The sequence below is a fragment of the Haemaphysalis longicornis genome, unplaced genomic scaffold, assembly GCF_048455015.1.
Source record: "Haemaphysalis longicornis isolate Haplotype H1 unplaced genomic scaffold, Haemaphysalis longicornis Haplotype H1 scaffold_1, whole genome shotgun sequence".
NCBI classification, from domain to species: domain Eukaryota; kingdom Metazoa; phylum Arthropoda; class Arachnida; order Ixodida; family Ixodidae; genus Haemaphysalis; species Haemaphysalis longicornis.
In genome coordinates this window covers 320,653,619-320,673,866 of record NW_027526203.1, presented here as the reverse complement: position 1 = coordinate 320,673,866, position 20,248 = coordinate 320,653,619, and the positions used below count along the sequence as shown (strand labels likewise).

At 48.7% G+C, this 20,248-nt stretch overlaps 2 protein-coding genes across 2 annotated transcripts in view; one reads left to right on the top strand and one right to left on the bottom strand.

Moving 5' to 3' along the window:
* The window catches only part of LOC144159544 (nose resistant to fluoxetine protein 6-like), a 129,998-nt gene that overhangs the window by 15,629 nt on the left and 94,121 nt on the right, over positions 1–20,248 (bottom strand). The window contains exons 8-9 of the mRNA XM_077691112.1: positions 15,957–16,122; positions 3,204–3,283 (exon numbers count right to left, since the gene is read on the bottom strand). Of these exons, the coding sequence (XP_077547238.1) occupies positions 3,204–3,283; positions 15,957–16,122 (246 nt within the window). The remainder of the gene's footprint in view (positions 1–3,203; positions 3,284–15,956; positions 16,123–20,248) is intronic.
* Positions 15,006–18,087, top strand: LOC144151409 (uncharacterized). The gene is made up of 2 exons (XM_077682453.1): positions 15,006–15,334; positions 16,897–18,087. Exon 2 carries the CDS (start codon positions 17,079–17,081, stop codon positions 17,994–17,996), a length of 918 nt encoding a protein of 305 aa, XP_077538579.1. The 5' UTR covers positions 15,006–15,334; positions 16,897–17,078; the 3' UTR covers positions 17,997–18,087.

Sequence of the window (20,248 nt, the reverse complement as noted above, 5' to 3'; positions counted from 1 at the left end):
AACAGCCAACAGAGGAAATCCGAATCGAAGGTGGTTACGATGCGATAAGAAGGAACTCTTGAGCAAAATATCAGATTTGTACGGGCCTGAGTGTATCGGCGCCACACGCTGGCTCAACCGTTCGGTCGCACCAATCCCGACATGTTGGTGACAACGATTCCATTCACGTCGTTGCGCAGTCGACTAGCTCAAGACGACTCCTAAATGAATCAACCTTTTCTTAGTAGCTGAAGAAATAATATCGCCCTTTCGAACCAAAAGTAATAACCAAGAACAAGACGTTTGGGAACCAGCTCGATCCCTCTTGAGGGGTGACTGGGGTGACGTTGTAGCGCTGGTCACTCACAAAGCGCCTCGCTATGGTTCTAGCCACCATAGCCTCGCTGTGGAGCGCGGTGCCCGCGTGTACACAAGTGGGAGAGTTCGGAGGGAAGGATCTTTTGCATCTTTTTCTCCAGTTGGTCACGCTTCCGGAACGTTTCACCGAAGTCTCTTTTGTGGTCTGATGTTTCGCAGTAATGGGCGACGGTTTTGCAGCCAGACGTCGTCGTTGCGTCGCCTGACTCGTTTTCGTAGATTTTTCCTCCCCTCAATGCATGGGGAGGGGCACTTTGCTCAAAAATCTTGTATACGACACCGGGCGTCCTGTCCCTTGTCGCACAGTCTTTGACATTTTTTTTTCTAGTAATAATTCACAAAGCACTCATCAGAAGGTTTTCACTAGCAGAGAAACTGCCCCTCTCGCCGACCTCAATTATCGTGTGGTCCCCCGACCATCTTCCGGGATGAAAGCACTCAACGGATCGAATGCCTAAAGATAGAAAGTGGGTGACGCACCAGGTGTTTGTGTTTTTGTTATGCAGTTAATTTTGTTGCCCTGTCCTTTTTTTTTTACTCATCCTCCACCTTGAAAGATGAACCTACCAAAGCAAAATTTTTAGGTCATCAGCTTCAAAGAATTCTTTACTTAGAACTCCGTGGGACGTCCACAAGAAAACCATGATAAAATAGAAAGACAATGAACACAAGGCTATCCACTTTATTTATATGCGCAACGCAAATACTCATTTATGCTTATAACTTACAGGAGACAAATAAAAAAACGTAGATTTACCTGATTAACAGTTAGGGAAATAAAATGAATGCCTACATAATTATTCTATTTCTTCCATAATTTGTTCGACAAGCTACTCGACCGTTGTTCTTTTAGTTTAATTACACATATATCGCCATCTTCCATATATCGCCATCTTCCTGCAATCGCCATGTGCTGGCTGGGTCGCTGGGCACAATAAACGAAAGTCAATGACTTAAAGAAATATGAGCTATCAACACCCGATTTCAGATCCTTCGTGATTGTTTGGATCGCGGATTGGTTGGTTAGTGCAAGCACTGAAGAAATCTGGTGCAACCAAGGGAAATCGCAGCGACCCATTTGTTTCGCCCATTGTTGGACACCTTAGCCCCCCCCCCCCCCCCTTCCACTTGTGCCCCTCCTCACAACAAAGGCTTAATTTGTATAGTTAGCTCCTCCACACCAACCTTAATTGCATGTTTCACACTTACTTTCATTTCGTTTTAATTCTCAGTCCCCGCTTCCTCAAGATTGAATCTTCCCTATATTTTTTTTTTCAAGTCATTTTCTCCTTGGTTTCCTTCTGAAAATATGACAAGCGGACCGGGGTGGTATCCGACGCGTCACCGGGAAGACTCCAGAAAATGCTAAACATTCACCATGAGCCCGTACACAACATCTCATGTGCGCAAAAGAAGCCACGTGGAAAGCCGCCGAGGACACACGACCAAAGTCTCGTTGGCCCACATGCCTCCCCCCTTCACCCCTACCCTACCCCAACCCCTCCGTACTGCTCTCGTCCGCCGCCCCAACAGTGGTCCTTGACGTGATGAAGGGGCTCTTTGTTAGCCCCCTGTCGTCCCATTAGAGAGTTTTAGCATACCGGGTACCGTCCGCTAACGCTACGGCGGCGGGTAGCGGAGCCCGTCTGGGAAGGTGAAAATTCGTTCCGGTGGGGGGATTAGTTCCGCTAAACTAACGCACCGACGCAATGCACCGACGCAACGCACCGAACTGACGCACCGACGCAACGCAGGCGGCGAGGCACGCCGTAGTGGAGGGCACCGGATTAATTTTGACCACCTGGGGATCTTTAACGTGCACCGAAATCTTGTACACACGGGCGTTTTTGCTTTTCACCTCCATCAGAAAAGCGGCCGCCGCGGCCGGGAATCGAATCCGCGTCCTCGGTCTCAGCAGCGCAACGCCTTAGCCACTGAGTCACCGCTGCGGGTTTAATTAAAAGTTGATATGTGTTCAATTTTTTGCGGGAGCAGATTAAGAAAAAAAACTCGTTGAAAACAATGTTTTAACCACAAAATTCAATCAAGGCTGGCGCCCGAGCCTCGCGCTCGTCGCTCGAGCGCTATAGTGCCAACAGTTCCAACACAGTGTGCGCCAGCCGGGCGAACGCGGAAAAAGTGAACTCCGCAATCCTAATATGGGTGGAGCGAGACATAGAGGAACAGCGCGAGAAGGGGACGAATGAGACAGGAGAGGCAGTTACGTGGCAAGGGCGGCAGAAGACTATCGTCTTTCGACAACATTTGCAGTGACGCGAGCAGACGCAGGGCAATTTTTTTCCTACCACGACTGCCCCATTTATTGGCTGACCCGCAAAGTATGTCGTTGTGCCCTTGCAACGTCATATTACGGTGGAGTAAATAGGTAATAGAAATCCGCCTATTAAGCGCCAATCTCATAGTGGTAAGAGCAATATTTCCCGCAGAACAGAACTGGAGCGAGGTATGAGCTCTTCAGTTTATGGAATGAAGCAAAGTTGTATGTTGTCTTCCTGGGCCATTTAAGAAGAGCGCCCAGCGGTCAAGGCTGGTCAGGTTATTGCGTATTTGGCTACTGTAGCCTTGTCTATCCACCTCCTCTTGAGGTCTTCAACGTGAACGTACGTGTTGTGCTTGTCCGTTCAGTGCGCTGAAGGCACGACAAATCAATCTGAGAATATGCTCAAGTACTTTGGGTCAGTTAAACATATCATTTTAGCGAGCTAGAGTTGGCTCCCGCGTTGCTGACGGTTTTGTATTTTTCGTTGGATGAGCTGAAAGAAGAGCGTCCAGGACCACGAAGAAAAAAAGGGGCACAAAAGAGGTATTGAAAGAGATCATCATACCTGAGTATTACGATGGGGACGATCCAAAGAGAGGCGTAGATTTGCCAGTCCACGCTGACGTACCATAAATGCCCAAGACACTGAAAGGGAACAGAAAGGGAGCGTATATTGATAAAATTCCAGAGGAACCTAACCGGCATGCTTGGTGGAGGCATTATTGTCCGTTAGCGCTTGGAAATGTACTCAACTCGCAAAACAACTGTTGAACAATTCTTCATGGAAATCTATTGTTGAGTACCTTTTCCTAAATTCAGCATGTTCTCGATGTTGTTGGAAATTCAGAGTGTCGCTCATGACATTAACTATTACATTCGTCAGTAACTTGTATACAAATGGGTTTGCAGACCTTAAGCTCATTGACATCACTCATTGTGTGAATCAGAATTACGTTGGCATTTCTCGAGGCCAATGGTGCACGATGGCATGGACGGTAATGCTCGAGCAAACGCGCTAGCCCGGGTCCTCCGTTGCCCTGGACAACCCTGTACCACCCGCCAACGGTTCACACTCAGCACCGTGCTTCTCGCCGCTGTCGCTTTAATGCCCAGCGCTCATCACGCACTATGTACCCAACTTCAAGTCCTTCGTGAGGCCACGTGCCTCATTCGGCAGGCGCGAACTTCTTCATCTATCACATATTCCCTTCCCTTCCGTTCCCTGTCACATTCTTCGGCATCCATGGGCCCCCTGGCCACCTTTCCTGTCCCACCTGCATTTCTTCCTACCATGTATCCCTCATTTTTATTGGGAATGCATGCCGTCCTCTCTTGCCAAATCCCTTGCCTTTTCTTGAGAGCTCCGGCTGTGTCCCCCGCAGACAGTGAACGCACAGGCTGCCCAGGAAGCTGTGTGTGAACATGTGCACCGGATCCGCGCGAACATCGGCGCTACTGAAGACCACAACTAGGACCTGGACCCAGGGCCGGCCTGGACTGGACTGACTGTGACTGTGAGCAGTGACTGTGAGCAGTGACTGGACTGGACTGGACCGGACTGGACTGGACTGGACTGGACTGGACTGGACCGGACTGGACCGGACTGGACTGGATTGGATTGAACTGGACTGGACCGAATTGGATTGGATTGAATTGGATTGCTGAACCTCAGCTCACGCTACATATATCCTGGCATAGCCGAGCTAAGCCACTGCTAATTTTTTCGAAATGAACCAGGTCCACCTAACGCGATTTTGGGAAACAAGCGGAAGTTTGTTACCGGACCCAAATGCAACGCCATCAGTACTATTATAGTATGATATGTTTTACATGTCATTTAGGGGAAGTTTATGGCCGCAAGTAATTAAAAATTATGCCATGAATTTGAGCAATATTTGGGTGATAAGTTTGAATTTGGCTCATATTGAAGTGAAAAACGCAAGTTGATGCGGCATTTTTATGAAAAATTCGTTTAAATTAACTATCAAGCATGGTGCGATTCAGTTTTGGTAGAAAAGGCTATAAAAATATGCAACAGGGCTTCAAGGACCCTAGAACTATACCAGGACAGCAGGTGAGTCCTCCTGGCACCATTAGCAGCTGTTTTCGAATTCTTCCCTAGAACAGTTTTATTGGACACGCCTGAATGCACTCTTGAAGTAAGCAAGCTCTTCATTGCTTTGCCATGAATTTCCAAAACGCTTCACAAGAAGGCTGCTCATGTCTTCTCCTTCACCTTAATGATGTGGTTCGCACTCTCAGAGGGAGTAGGGGGGGGGGGGGAGATTGGCCAGTGCTTGTAAGCGGCGGATATTTAGTTAATCACTAAAGTGGCAAATATGGGAGTAAAAAAATTAATATAACCAGAGTTATTTCGTAAGACTGCGGCACCCCACAGTGTTCCGTCCTGTCGCCCCTGCTATTCAACCTGGCCTTCCTCCCGCTGCCAAATCTACTCAAACAGATCGACGGCGTGGACCACGCGTACTACGCCGACGACATCATGGTGTGGACGAGTCGCGCGGGATCCGAAGCCTGGACGGAGGAGGTCCTGCAGAGGGCGGCAACGACGGTCCACGAATACGCCACGACCTGCGGGTTGTGCTGCGCACTCCAGAAGTCAGAGCTCCTCATCGTGCAGCCCAAAAGACGCAAGAACGATCCCGAGCCGAGCGTGGTCGTTACCATCGACGGCGTAGACATCAAGCCCACGCAGCAGCTGCGCATCCTCGGTCTCTTGTTACAACGAGACGGCAAGGTGGCAGCGGCCATTGCTAAGATCAAGACGGCCTCCGAACAGGTCACCGGAATGATCTGACGCGTTGCGAACCGGAACAGAGGACTTAAAGAAGACGATGCCTACCGCCTGGTCAGAGCGTTCACCATGTCTCGCATCACCTACTCGGCCCAGTATCTCCAGCTAACGAATGCGAACAAGAACACGCCAGACACGATCGTAAGGAAAGCCACCAAGACGGCTATGGGCCTGCCCCAGTGTTCGTCTACGCAGAAGCTGCTAGACATGGGGGTACACAATACGGTACACGAGCTTATAGAGGCTCATCGGTCTAACCAGAGAGTGCGACTGAGCCAGACTGAACACGGCCGAACAGTCATCCGGAAGATTGGCTGGCCCATAGAACCACAGACACCCAAGCACCGTCTACCGCCGCCGTGGAGGGAAGCGCCCAAGACCAAGCCCCTGCCGCGCAACATGCAGGCAGGCAGGAACGACGAGAGGCGTGCCGCGTTGGCACAAGCACTCGCCCGACAGCTGGAAGCAGACCCCCGGGTCCTCTACGTGGACGCCTCACTTCCCCAGCACAGCAGAAAAGCAGTGGCCGCCGTCACGACCATCGGCAAGCTGGTGACCAGCGCGTCGGTACGGACGACAGACGCCAGCCAAGCAGAAGAGGTGGCCATCGCTCTCGACCTCACGCACGGAGACGTGCAGACGATCGTCACAGACTCCAAGACGGCTTACTGCAACTACCGCAAGGGGATTGTCTCCCACGCGGCCCTAGCAATTCTCGCAAAGCGCAGCCCACCGGGATGAGACATAGAGCTCATGTGTGTTCCGGCACACTCGACAGTGGAAGGCAACGCCCCCGCTGACCACTAAGCCCGCGAACTAGCAGACAGGGCCGAGGACGAGTCGGAGCTACCGCACCCAATTACGAGATACCGCGAGATTACCCGGTTGTACAGGAGCTCCAGGTGCAGGCTTCCCGTGCCGCACCAGCAACTCGAACGCAAACAACAAACGATCGTGCGCCGCGCACAAGCGGGGTCACTGGCGCACCCAGCTTTATTGCACAAGATGTTCCCGGCAGAACACGACCCCATCTGCCCGTTCTGAAAAAAGACCCAAGGCACCCTGCCGCACATACTGGCGGAGTGCACTCTACCTCCCCCCCCCCCCCACCCAAGCGATGGGAGACCTTGATGTCCAGTCCCGCTCTGTCGACGCAGCAAGAGCTCGCGTCCAGGGGCCAGGAGCTATTGGACTCGTATGGGACTTGTGAATAGGGTTCCACCCCGTCTGACGCCTGCGAGCGTCACCTGAAATGGTCTCAGCAAATGTTCTTTCTCTCTCTCTCTCTGGTAAGGATGGGTGAGACGAAATGAAATCATTGTTTGACATCTCGCAGTTTCACTTCGTTCACTTTTTCTTCCGTTCACTTCGTCATTGAAATCTGGGATCAGACATTTCGCTGATCTCCTAATAGCCGTCTGATTTCATAATAACCCACCTCGAAAAAGCAAAAAAACAAAAAAATCCAAAAGCTACCACGAAACAGTCTGAACACTCAAGCCAAAAGCAAACTCCCATTGGGCAAATAGATTTGGCTCCTTTTGATCCGTGAAACAGCTGGATCTGGCTCATTTTCGTTTCGAACAACGATATGCGTACACGTTTTCAGGGCGTTATCTGAACTATTTTCTTGCCACCCCCATTTTAGGGGAAAGTTGCCGAGTTTTTCTTCTCAGTGCAGTTTTACCCGACTCAGTTTCGGCTTCTAAATTTGGCTCATTTCGAAAAAAAAAAGCCTCAATTGTAAGCTGGCTTTTCCACATTGTGTGTTGTACAGTGAATCACGTCCGTCCACGGTGAGAGTATGATTATAGTAGACGGCTATAACTACTGTTTCATTGAAACTATCGCAACATCAATTATATTACAATTATCCGCTAAGATAGCTCCACCATTACGCGAAATTTCATTAACGTTTCAAAATTACATACTTCACATTGAAGCGAATATTGGGGAATTCCCGTCTTCTGTCAGTACATCGGCTTCTACGGGAGGGAAACGGACAGCGCATGTTTGTCCGCTGAAATAAAACTCTAGTCCGTCCAAGTTTTGCTTCAGGTAATTAACTAGAAAGTATGCTCAATCACTAATTTCAAATAAACGTGTATTGTTGTGTGCACTCCTTGGACTGCGCCCAGGTTAAAGCATATTGTCGCTAACATTGAGGCTCGGCACCACAGCTTCGTTGGTCATCCCTCTTCACAGAGCGGCAGGACACTGAATTTCTTTTATAGCGAAAACTTTCTTAGTGGGACCGATGGCGTCAGGTCAAAAATTGAATGAATTTCCTCATTGGCCGACCGAAAAGCTCTTATCAAAAATTAAAAAAAAAAAAAACTAAACCGTGGTTGATTCGTGTGTCATAGGAATCAGTAAAACACGAAAAGACCCGCCGCGGTGGCTCAGTGGCTAAGGCGTTGCGCTGCTGAGCACGAGGTCACGGGATCGATTCCCGGCCGCGGCGGCCGCTTTTCTGATGGAGGCGAAAAGCAAAAACGCCCGTGTGTACGAGATTTCGGCGCACGTTAAAGATACCCAGGTGGTCAAAATTAATCCGGAGCCCTCCACTACGGTGCGCCTCATCGCCTGCGTTGCGTCGGCGCGTTAAACCCTACCATCAATCAAAACACGAAAAGAAATGTGCGGCGAAATCTGCAGCTGAGCATGATTTGCGGGCCGGCGGCTGTCTTGTGGGTGTGGTTGGCGAGCGACGTCCTGCTGGCGGGTCGCTTCAGTAAAGGTGTACTGGCGTCATTTCCCTGACGGATATGACGTCAGTGAAATCTTGGTGGATCCCGGTATAAAACACTTTCGTGTTAAAATATAAAACCCGAAATCGAACAACCGTAAGTATAACATGCTCTTTAATACTAAAGGTTTTCTTCCCCGCAAGAAGACCCTGTGTGCAGGGGTGCACCCTTTAGAGGCCGCTCGTTCTACTGGCGTCACTTCCATGACGGTTATGACGTCACTGAAATCTTCGTGTTTCCAGGAATAAAACACTTTCATGTTAAAAAGGTCCTAGGGCCTCCATATTTCGATATAAACGGCTTAAATTGCTCCTAGATATGTTTTTTCAGCAACGCACTTGTGTTTAGAAGTGAAGCCGAATTTCAAAAAATTGGTGTCAGTCGGGTTTTTGTAAGCTGGCTTCCCCGCATTGCCTGTTCTGCAGAGAAGCATGTCTAGCGACGAAGAGAGTATGATTACAGAAAACGGCTCTAACTCTTCTATTATGAAAAGTATCCCGAAACAAATTACATGACAATCATCCGCCAAGACGACTGACCCTACATGCGTGGAACCGAACTTCTATTGTGTTGAAACTGTCGTTTGAAAATCGCGAAAAAGGAACGGTTCTGGGTAAGACAATACGTGCATCGATCATGAAGCAGGACTGTATACAGTAGTGTGATGAGTGGTCACGCGAGCGATTTACCGCACAATTGAGGCAGCGGAGCATCAACGACGACGGCAATGAAGAGGAGAGTGCGTGAGTGATCGCAGAAGCTGGAATGACGACGGCCAAGCGGGGGAACAGGGCGCGGTTACGTGGAAACGACCCTGTGGTACGCCTGGTCCACAAGCAACCTTTAACAAGACCGTCGCCATCCTCCGCCAAGGCCCGAGACCGCGTCTGGGCGCCGTCATTGGGGCGCTGGTGCGCCGACTGCTGACGCTCCGGGCTGGCTGCTGGGCGCTGCCGTTCCTGCTGTTGGAGCGGCTAGAATCAGTTCGCGACGCAACGTGAGCTGACTGGCTTATCGGGCATTGCTATGGGACTTTCCGAACTGCCACTATTTTGTGTACCTTCGAACTGTACGCTGTGCTTTCCGTGTGAACCAAACCCGTCCTGTCTATAACGTCTTGTCGTCTACTATGCTGACGTCCTGTGCTTGTCCTTCATCCCGTTAAATATAGTCTTCAACGTGTTAATCAGCGTTTGTCTCTTCCTGCGTGGTCCTTGGCCCATTCACGTTCATAACAAATAGTAGATATCTCATAAATCACGTATCGGTATACATTTAGCTTGTTCGTGAATATGTAGTTGCGCAAAAAAAAAAAAAATGGTCGCTTTCGCGTTTTTCTCAACTTTATTTAGGAAAGGATGCTACATGTTTTATAATTACCTTTTTTAGATTAATTCTTTTCGTTTGTTTAGGAGGATTTCTAGTCGTAATACCAAACTGTGTTTGACAGTTCAGTCACGCTAGCTGTGTATTTCGGTGGCTGAAACTTGCAACGGGGACCGTGAATCAATGCGCCGGCCAGAATTAGGTTCTCATGCATGACGCCGCCTAAGATCCCATCAGGTCGCAGACCATGTACATTTCGAGCAGATAATGCTACTTAAAATGCACGAACGAAAACAGGCTTGCCAGTATAAAAAAGGGTTAGTTGTATTTAACCAAGATGCCAGACAACTGCATTTATTCATCAAGAACCTGGCGCGCTGTAGCGAAGCCCCAATATTGTCTGATTGACTGTCTGATATTGTCTGTCTGATTTTAAACCTTCTGTTTACTGTCTAATTTTAAGCCTTTATACGCAACCAACCAGTGCTAGAGGCACGAACACGACGGGCATGACAGCGAAACAAGCAGTGCTATAGCTACTCTCAAATAGCAGGAGCAGAAATAAGATCTCCGTACTGAAGGGGCTGATAAAGCGTCCGTTTTTTTTTTCGTAAAACACGCCCGTAAAATTGTGAATTTTTCTGCAGTACCACGTGCGCGCGCCTCCTCATTGGTCAAATGTGCTGCGCAGAGGACTAGATAGACAAGGAAACATCGGCGAAACGCGGAAGTGGGGGTCTTAGTACTACAAAACTAGGACAGTGGGTGCCCTAGCTCCAAGTAGACACCTCAGGTAATATATTGACAGAAGGACAAAGTTTCAGCGTTAAACTTGATGACAGTGGAGTGGGGGCATCTTTTGGCTCTTACATAGGAAATTCGTATATTATTTGTATAATCATGAATTTATTCGGTGCTGTATAAAAGTGTCACTGCTGTGGTCTCGGGTTGGCGCACCACTTTTCCTCACACACACTGATTGACTGTGGGGTTTAACGCGCCGACGCAACGCAGGCGATGAGGCGCGCCGTAGTGGAGGGCTTCGGATTAATTTGGACCACCTGGGGATCTTTAACGTGCGCCGAAATCTCGTACACACACTCCTCCTAACACACATGGACAAAAGTCTAGCGGTGCCAAATGATTGCTGTCAATATGAGCACAACCTCCTCAAGTAATGTTGTAGACCGTGCGAGGTTTGTCAGGATAGATGATGTTAGTTAGCCTAATGCGAAAATTAGGCTTTTTCTTGTTTTTAAAGGGAGTTTTTCAGTCTATTCTGTTTCTCCTTAAAACTTTCAATACGCGCCAGTAATTCAAGCATTTCTGTCTTTTGTTCTTTAACAATCAGCCCTGCTTATAAATGTACGTTATAGGAGACTGCTGTAGCCACAGGTTGCCGTAATAAAGTTTTCTGCTGTTTGTTTGGAACCAGGGAGGGAGGAGATTTCATTCGAAGCAAAAGAATCCCAGGGATGCCTTCCACGGGGCGAAGCCCATAACATCAGCATCTGCTCGATAGATAAAGATTTATTCTCGTTCTCTCTCTTAAAATAAAACCAACCCAGGTTTTAAAATAATATTACACCCCGGAAATGCAACCTTTCTTTCCGTGGTAGCCAGACCATTGTACGAATTTTTTTCCATATCCATTCACACATTAACAATAGTAGCAAAAAACAAAATCGTTCTTTACTCAAAAATAAGATCAAATTAATTTTTTGCGTCACTTTTTTTTTGCCTTAAATAAGCTTACTTTTCTGGCCGATAACTTCGCCACAAGGCATCCTTTCAGCATAAGTTTTGTTCTTGTTTCCGCATTTTGTTTCAGCGTAAGTGTCTGAAGTCAAAAGTAACAAAAGTTACGAAGAACGGTTCGGCCATCTATTGCTGATATTGGGCAGTCAATGGCATTCAGGACTTTTTCTTTCGCGTACCATCAACTTCGTACCTTCTCATGCACTTTTCCCTCCAGACCAACCATAACACTGCCAACGCTCTCTTTTTAGTCGCAACAGGAATAAGGAGTGCGCACCAATGTAGCAATAGTATGTTGCTGCTATTAGTACGAGGAGAGTGCAAGGCTGGCCAAACGAAATGTCATTCTCGGCAGCTCGCAGGCGATCTGAAACGGCTTTGCCCTTCCCTCGCTGCGACTTCATAGGAGCAATAGGGCTGCAAGAGTGCTCCACTGTGCAACGGCGAAGGCCCACACCCGAAGTGTGCAAACGTTTTTGTTTTCAGAATGTGCCTTAAACAGGTCGCACACCTGGAAATGGTAAATACTTGGCAACTGTGACCCGCAAGAGTTGCTCAGCGGCTAAGCCGTTTGCTGCTGACCACAAGGATGCGGGTTCGATCGCCGTTTCCGCGGCCTTTCTTATAATATAGACGGCAATCGAAAACGCCCATGTGTCGAGATTTCGACGCACGTTAAATATCCCCAAGCGGTTTAAATTTTTCTACCGCCCTGCAACATAAGCTGCGCCTCGGAGCATCGAACGCGAGAATGTTTTTAAGAGGTGTGTTTCCATGGAAAAACAACATGAAGAAAAGGCATCTCACGTGGTTTTAAATTATTACGCGCACAATAACCAAAATCTAATAAGCAAAACACTAAAAGGTGGATATTGCTGTATACAAACCATTTCTTTAACCGACCTTTCACAAGCAAACGTGTAATCAATGCAAATGAAGCGAGTGCCGTGGTTCCTGGTATAATTGTCAGTTTTTCAGGACGGTAAGCGGACAAGTTCGCGTTTTTTAACAGCTACGTAGCAGGGAAAACCGTTTATTGGTTTTATTGATTGATTGATTGATTGATTATGAGGGTTAACGCGCCGACGCTATAGACAGGCGATGAGGCGCGCCGTAGTGGAGGTCTCCGGATTAATTTTGATCAACTGGGGATCTTTAACGTGTGCCGAAATCACGAACACACGGGCGTTTTCGCTTGTCGCCTCCATCAGAAACACTGCCGCCGCGGCCGGGAATCGAACCCGCGTCCTCGGGCTCAGCAGCACAACGCCCTAGCCACTGAGTCACCGCGGCGGGGAGGGAAAACTGTTATCGTAAGGTGCACACTTATTCCTTTTCAAAGAAACTGCATCTGACGACCTTGCAGGCACTGCGTATTTCGTAGCACTAAACAGATAACATATGCATGAAAGGCAGGCCGGTCCCACACTGTCCCATTCGCCCACCGCTCGTCCTTTCTTCTTGTTCTGCAGTTTTAAGCTCTGATTTGTTTTCGGAGGTGCACTTTTACTGAATGCCCAACTCGCTACTCGGCTTCCACTGCTACTCGTTCCGGAGGGCTTCAACTGCTGGCGACAGATAAAAGAGCGCCCCCCCAAAAAGGGCCCATCTCCCCGCGAGGGGGACTCGAGTAAATGCGTCGCATAGGGGGTGGGTGTATTGCGTTAACGTTTAGTGTTTGGGGAGTTGGTGGTAGTGAATGCGTTGTATCAGCAGCTTCTTGACGTAGTTTGAATGAGTCGAGGATATAAGGCGCGTTCGTAGCATTTCATTCTGTGTCAGTTTTGTGGCGCAGTGGGAAGAGCACCATGTACCTCGCGTTCCGCCCACAGGTAGTGAATGCGTTGTATCAGCAACTTCTTGACGTAGTTTGAATGAGTCCAAGGATATAAGGCGCGTTCGTAGCCTTCCATTCTGTGTCGGCTTTGTGGCGCAGTGGGTAGAGCACCGTGTACCTTGCGTTCCGCCCGCAGGGTCGTGGGATCGAAACCAGGCGCCGGTAAGTATTATTTTTTTATATAGTGTAGGGGGAGAGGTGCGGACCTGTTGTTGAGAGCGAGGAGGGTAGCGTGTGATGTGGGAGAGGAGGAGTGGGGGAGAGGGCGCACCTGGAACGGCTGTTGCGGACGCCGAGGCACGCCAACGCCGGGTGACATCGTGAGTTAAAGAAATGCTCTGCATTTAAAAAGTTTCATCTCGTGCTTCGCTCGTCAAATTATCCTTTCAGTTTGTAATGGCATAATCTGCTATAAGATTCTGCAATGTAGCGGACAGAACGATGACCGGGGGGTAAGGTGGAACGATGGCGTATTCATTGCGACGCAAACTTCCGTGATAGCGATCGCAAAATGTATTCCATTGACCAGAGCACTATTGCGATGACTGCACGTTGTAAAGCTTACTTTAATAAAATTGGGGCTTACACCCTCGAGAAGGTGACAGCTAACAAATGATTTCTAGGTGACCAAATAGGCCAATTCATGGGTAGCATTTACTTGGGTGCTGTGGGATTTTTTTTATGCTACACCGCTGATATTAAACGGTGGTATAAACGCGCAAGTACGCAGGCCTAACTTTAGGTTAGAATCAGTGAAAGCTGGGCCAGTTGACTTTAGGGTTCGACAGTTAGCGTGATGGCCGATTTCATCGCGAGCATTTATATGTCAACAAAAAAGCAAAGGGTAGAAAATATATCCCAGCGTCATATCTCTTGGCGGTGACTTTATGTAGTTTATATAGGACAACATAAGGTCTGTGCGGGAAAGTAGCTGAGTAATCGTCATACTCATCTGTTTTCCTAATATCTCGCCCAATTGATTAAAGTTTGCTCGGAAATTTCGCCACTGTTACTGCGAAACAGCAGCATTTTGAATTTTGTTTGCACTGTGTTTTTATTGTCGTTTTAAGCTACTGAATCTTTTTCTCTCAGCCGATAATTCAACTCATCGAACCGGTTCGCGACCCGGTTCGGTACGTGAATTATTCGAACCGGAACTGAACCTGAACGAAACGAATGCGCAGGAACCCGAACCGCAACCGAACCGGTATTTTTTAATGTTCTATCCCATAATTATGTGGTAACGTTTACGCCGGGCAAACCGAAAGGTGCATAACTGACAGGGCGCACGAAAACACGTCGCATCACTCAAGACAACGCGACCCAGCCATATTGCCGATATTACTACCGCGCGCATTGACGAAGTTGATATTTTAAAGCGGAAACACAACCGTCTCGCACGTGAAGTTGTCGAAGCATTAGTTATCGACAGGAAGGGTGACACGTGCGTTAGCGCAGCTTCCGTGACCTTAACTGACCCTGCAGTACTTTTTAAAACTTTTTCCGCTAATCTGAAATGCTTTCAGAACGCAGTCGACAAGCACATCAAGCGCTTAGAAAACGGGGCCACGTAGCATTTCAACCAAACATTAATTTTGTACGCCTATCAGATAAACACAGATAATACAAAACTTGCCCAAACGATTTTTCTCTTTTCCCCGTCTTGGCGGTGCACTTGCACGCTGCAACGACGTCATTTGACAGGTGTCTCAGCTATTGGACGGCTTCTTTTTGGTTGCGGCAACCAACGCATTCGATAGCCACTTCAAGGAAAATAACAACAAAAGCAAAGCAGAAACTGAAAGGCGTATCTGCCGTGACGAGCAAATCACGCAGTGCCGCTCAGTGCTGGCGATAACTACAGTTTTCGTAGTGTTTCCAGGCGCTAAGGAACGAGTGAAAACGCTTATTGGAAGTGTTGCAGGTTCTCTTTAACAGAAAATGACCTACTCAATGATTATCCCATGAACTGATCTAGCAGGGGAATGAGTTTGCTGCATTTCCCTAGGTTGTGCAATCTTTCAACATTTATGTGTGCACTTTACCATCAGGAAATTCAGTTGATAGTTCGCGCTGTGTCGTGAATTATTCTCGACCGTCCTTTTTTTTTTTACGGCCAAGCTTAAATTTTCAGTGGCCTTGGTCACTTGCTCAGCGGCTGCTGGAGTCTGCGGCGGAATACTACACCAAGGTGGCCAAATACTGTGCTGGTGAGAGCGCTATTTGTGTTCCAGGGCGCCTTCCTAGAAGGTTGCACCTATTTACTGTAGCCTCACTGGTATCCTGCCGGCGTGCCTTCTACACCGGACCACTCAGCACTCCTAAATATCAACCTACGACAAAAAAATTAGTTCGTGTCCTAAACTGCGACTTAACTGAGGATAGAAATGTAATCAATCGTGAATCGAAAATTGGGTTGTTTCTGAAAAGCCGCGGCTACGAACTTATGTCGCGGCAACTGTTCATGAATGTTGGTCAGCAAGCTGGGCTAAATTTACCGGAGTAAATGGTGTTGGTGTGCATTGCTGTAGACGCGGTAATAGTACTTTTGTGAACCGGCTTTCGAGACTGGGCCCTAGAAACTAGCGGTTTTTGTGCAGTCGCCATTGCAGGCCTCTTCTTCTTCTTCTTTTTTTTTTTTTTTTTTTTGCGGCGGCTGCACTCCATGTTGCTGTGTGTCTTGCCGCTTGCCCGCGTTGTGTCGTGCGCCATCATGTACTATTTGCCAGATGCCGCAGTTTCCATTTACGAGTGGGGGGATGCCAAGATGTGTGCGTGACTTGTTGCATGCCTAGAAGTCAGGAGCAGCAGAGATAAGCGGTCGGGGCGCACCATTTCGAAGAAGGGCACCCAGTTGTTGACGTGTAGCAGCACGCGCCACCAGTTTTTCTCGCACTGGCCGAAGAGCACGTCCTTGTACTCGGAGAACAGCGGCCCCGTAATGAACAGCGGGAACAGCAGCCACACGCCAACCACGAACATCACTGGGGCCGTAATCCTGTGGGACAGAATGGAGGCTTGTATGCGAAAAAAGCAACAGGACAGGTAGCATCTGTACTTCAACTTGCGATTACCCGCGCCTCGACGCACAATGAGTACGACGTTACTTTACATGTCGTGGGGCTCTACGAGAACGTTACCTAACGTTAGGCCTCAACATAGGATGGTAGGCCTCGCTTCGTGCTAACATCGTCTAAAGTCCCCATTGGTACCCATTGGAAAATGTGCGCATTCTACTCGTACCTCTAGTTGTAGGTAACGGTTGACGTCGCAATACCTCAAAGCGTAATGTTAGGCCTAAACTTCGGCACTCCGGCCCATATCCGACAGCTGGTGCTGTTATTACAGCAAAAGGATAGACTTGCCCATGCCCACAGTAAGGTGTTATACAACGCTTTATAAACATAATGTATGCTGTAGCAGCGCATGTTACTAGACGCTGCTGGTGTGTAGTGCTTACAATGCGAGCACTAGGCGGCTTGCCGCATGAAATCTGTGCCCGTATTCCGAATAGTGTATGCGTTCTCTGAAGCCTATGCGTGTTACACTTACCCACAATGGGTATTGAACAACGCTTCATTAGCAGTAATGTATGCTGCTTCCACGCGATATTTCGTGGCTGGCGCAGCCAAGCCATTTAAATTAAGCATTTGTAAAACACTTGACGCCTTTGCGCGTAATCCGCATTAACGAAGTGAAAAGTAGCTATAACTTTTGGTCTGTTGTTTTTTTCCTCTCCTTCCGCGGTTCTGGTGCTCCACCGGCGTCCAAGCCTCGGCAAACGAATGTCCGACGGTGCAGCGTGAACCATCCTGCCATCACGCGGTGTGCGGAAAACTATAATTGGGTGGGGGACATGCCAGCATGGCTACATATGAGTCTTAGAAGCTGCGCAGTTGAAGCCGACAAATCTGCAAGCTTCACCGAGAAGCGAGAGTCCACCGAAACGTTGCCATGGGCCCTAAAAGGTTCGGCGCGCCGCCGCTGCCACCCGTCCGGCCTTCGCGTCAGGAACGGCCACAGACATCTGGGGCGACACCGCACCAGGGACTGCCGTATGGGATGCTGCCTGTGCTGTCTGCAGGCAAAGTGTGCCTCCATCTCCGAGGTCTCCCGGACGGCGCCCAGCACGAGACCATTACCGAGTTCCTCGGCCCGTACGCGCACTCCGTCACCTACCAAGGCGTGTACGTTGTCTACACAACCGAGGGACGGCCATCGGGTGAGGCAATCATTCATATGATATCCGAGGAGTCTGCCTTTTGGGCTGTGGTACATGCTCACAACCGCTGCATGATGGGGCAGAGTCCCAGCCGCATAGAGGCCTCTCTCTGCACCGTAGAGGAGATGCAGGCCGTGCTCGCTAGTGCCGCATCCAATTCCATGGAGCCGGTGCCGCAGCCGCACGGCGCCCTCAACCCCGACCGACCCCCCCTGCCGACGTGGCAGCCGGCTGCAGCGGCCACCCCGCCGCCTCGAATGTCGACGCTCGACCCTACCAGCATGCCCTGGTCACCCCCGAACCTGATGGTGCCACCGGCGACCAGCACACTCGACGAGGCGGCCGTCACCATGTTGCTCGTGCGCAACCTGCCGGACTCGGCCACGGAGCATCACATCATCGCATTCTTCGACGGCTTCCGGGGGTTAAAGGCAGACGGCGTGTACATGTTGGGCGCCGCGGATCCCCGCTTCGAAAATAGTGCCTTCGTGACCATCACGTGTGACCCGACATCTGTGCGAGCCGCCCTGGACAGGCAGTGCAACTACATTTGTAACCAGAAGGTCGACCTTTGCATTTTCGACACTGACTGCGCGTTGCGCTGGCTAAGGGCTCGCTCTAGAGCTCACCTGTACGATTTCCCCGCCTAAACGGGAATAGCTGTTAACTGCATGAATAAAATTCAGCTGTCGCGATGCTGTCATAATCAATAAAATATGGTGCAGTGCAGCTTGCAGAAGATTCCTTCGATTATTCCTGCAAATCTTCGTTCGAAAATTCCCTTTCCTTCATAACATTACGTAGGCACCTAAACACTCCTTATGATGTAGTAATTGCGATGATGTAATTGCCAAAGCATGAGTGCCCAATTGCAGAACGCGCACGCGTCATGTAATTATTCTCACCATCATTTACCTTTTCTGTCTTTCTTCTTCGGGTTACTGTGACATAGCACACATTCGCATCGCCAAGCAAACGTGACATTTGGTGGAGAGATGCTTTGCTACTCGCGTAAAGCCGATTGTGTAATTAGCATGGTTGTGTAATGTAGCGCCAAGTGGCATGGTGCAGACTGCCTTTCACCCGCCGCGGTGGCTCAGTGGCTAAGGCGTTGCGCTGCTGAGCACGAGGTCGCGGGTTCGATTCCCGGCCGCGGCGGCCGCTTTTCTGATGGAGGCGAAAAGCAAAAACGTCCGTGTGTTCGAGATTTGGGCGCACGTTAAAGATCCCCAGGTGGTCAAAATTAATCCGGAGCCCTCCACTACGGCGCGCCTCATCGCCTGCGTTGCGTCGGCGCGTTAAACCCCACAATCAATCAAATCAGACTGCCTTTCATCCAGCAGCCGTGACCAGGCCCTTGAATGTCGCTGAGCGCGCTAATTTATGCTCAGGAACGCATGTGTGCTCTCGCCGTTGCTATTGAACGTTGCCTTGCGGGACTTGAGAAGACTATACGCCATAGATAACATTGGACATGCACTACATACATGCCGAAAATATCACCCTCTGGTCGGGTACTGGCTGTGTCGGTGAAATCCAGTACACAAATCAAGTGGAGAAATTTTTTTTCTCCACTTTTTTTTCTTCACTTTCTTTCTTTCCAAATTATTTATCGGTTTCAATGACCTACCACATCCTCCCCTTTGCTTTCCGAGGTTTTCTTGACTGCCAAATCTTATTTCTGTGTTATTTTCAACGAGCCCCTCATTTCCTATACTTATTCGCTACATGCATAGCGAGGGCCTCTGTTCTGGCAGTCTTGGTGCCATGGGAAGCTTAAGAGGGTTTAACGCTGGTCGACCACTCTCGACATGTCGTAGACACTCGAGTCACGGCCCGGGGGTTAAAAAGAAGGTCCCCTTCACCCCGAGTAGTCCGAGTGGCGCTGGCTACCACACCCAAGCACAGGAAACAAAAATACCTAAACATAAATACCCCAGAAAGTAGAGGGGAAAATCGCCCCGCCGGTAGCGTAGTGGTTATCGCACCAGACCGGTATTCTGGAGGTCGTGGGTTCGGATCCCACCTGGTGGGCATTTTTTCTCCACTTTCTTTCTTTCTTTCCAAATAATTTATCTGTTTCAATGTCGATGACCTACCACATCCTCCCCTTTGCTTTCCGAGGTTTTCTTGACTGCCAACTCTTATTTCCGTGTCATATATATATATATATATATATATATATATATATATATATATATATATATATATATATATATAGGGTTTGGAAATGAGGGGCTCGTTAGGAAATACAGAAAGAAATGCCGACAGTCTACAACGCCAAAGAAGGCATAGGGGGAGGTTAGACTATTTGTTTTTTTTACCGTTAGTGACGTTACATTATTATTAACTTTTATTAATTACGTGAGAAAGAAAGAAAGAAAAACACGCGCCCAGAGTGGGGACCGAACCCACGCCTTTCGATTAGATCTCGAATGCCTTACCAACTCGGCATTTGGTAAGTTGTAGACTGCCGGCATTTCTTTCTGTATATATATATATATATATATATATATATATATATATATATATATATATATATATATATATATATATATATATATATATATATATATAGATATAGATATATCAGAACAGAAAGATAAGGGACGAGGGACTCGGTAAGGACACATATCAAGGTTGCAGTCGTCATTGCCAGTGCTATGCCAGTAGTAGGTAGCGTAGTAGTCATCGCACCAGACGCGTATTCTGGAGCTCGTGGGTTCGTATCCCACCCGTCTGGCATTTTAAAGCAAAGCTTTCTACCTCTACCCCCCAAGGGTTCTTTCGCGACCGTTGGTGTCACCAGAAAACTCCAGCGAACAAATAAAAATTCACTGGCACCGCCGGGAATCGAACCTGGAACTAACAGACTAACAAAGCGAGAGCCCGTTGTCTTACC

Bases quoted from the DNA above. Each gene is read 5' to 3' on its own strand.
- LOC144151409 (XM_077682453.1), top strand. From the start codon at position 17,079: ATGGGCCCTAAAAGGTTCGGCGCGCCGCCGCTGCCACCCGTCCGGCCT.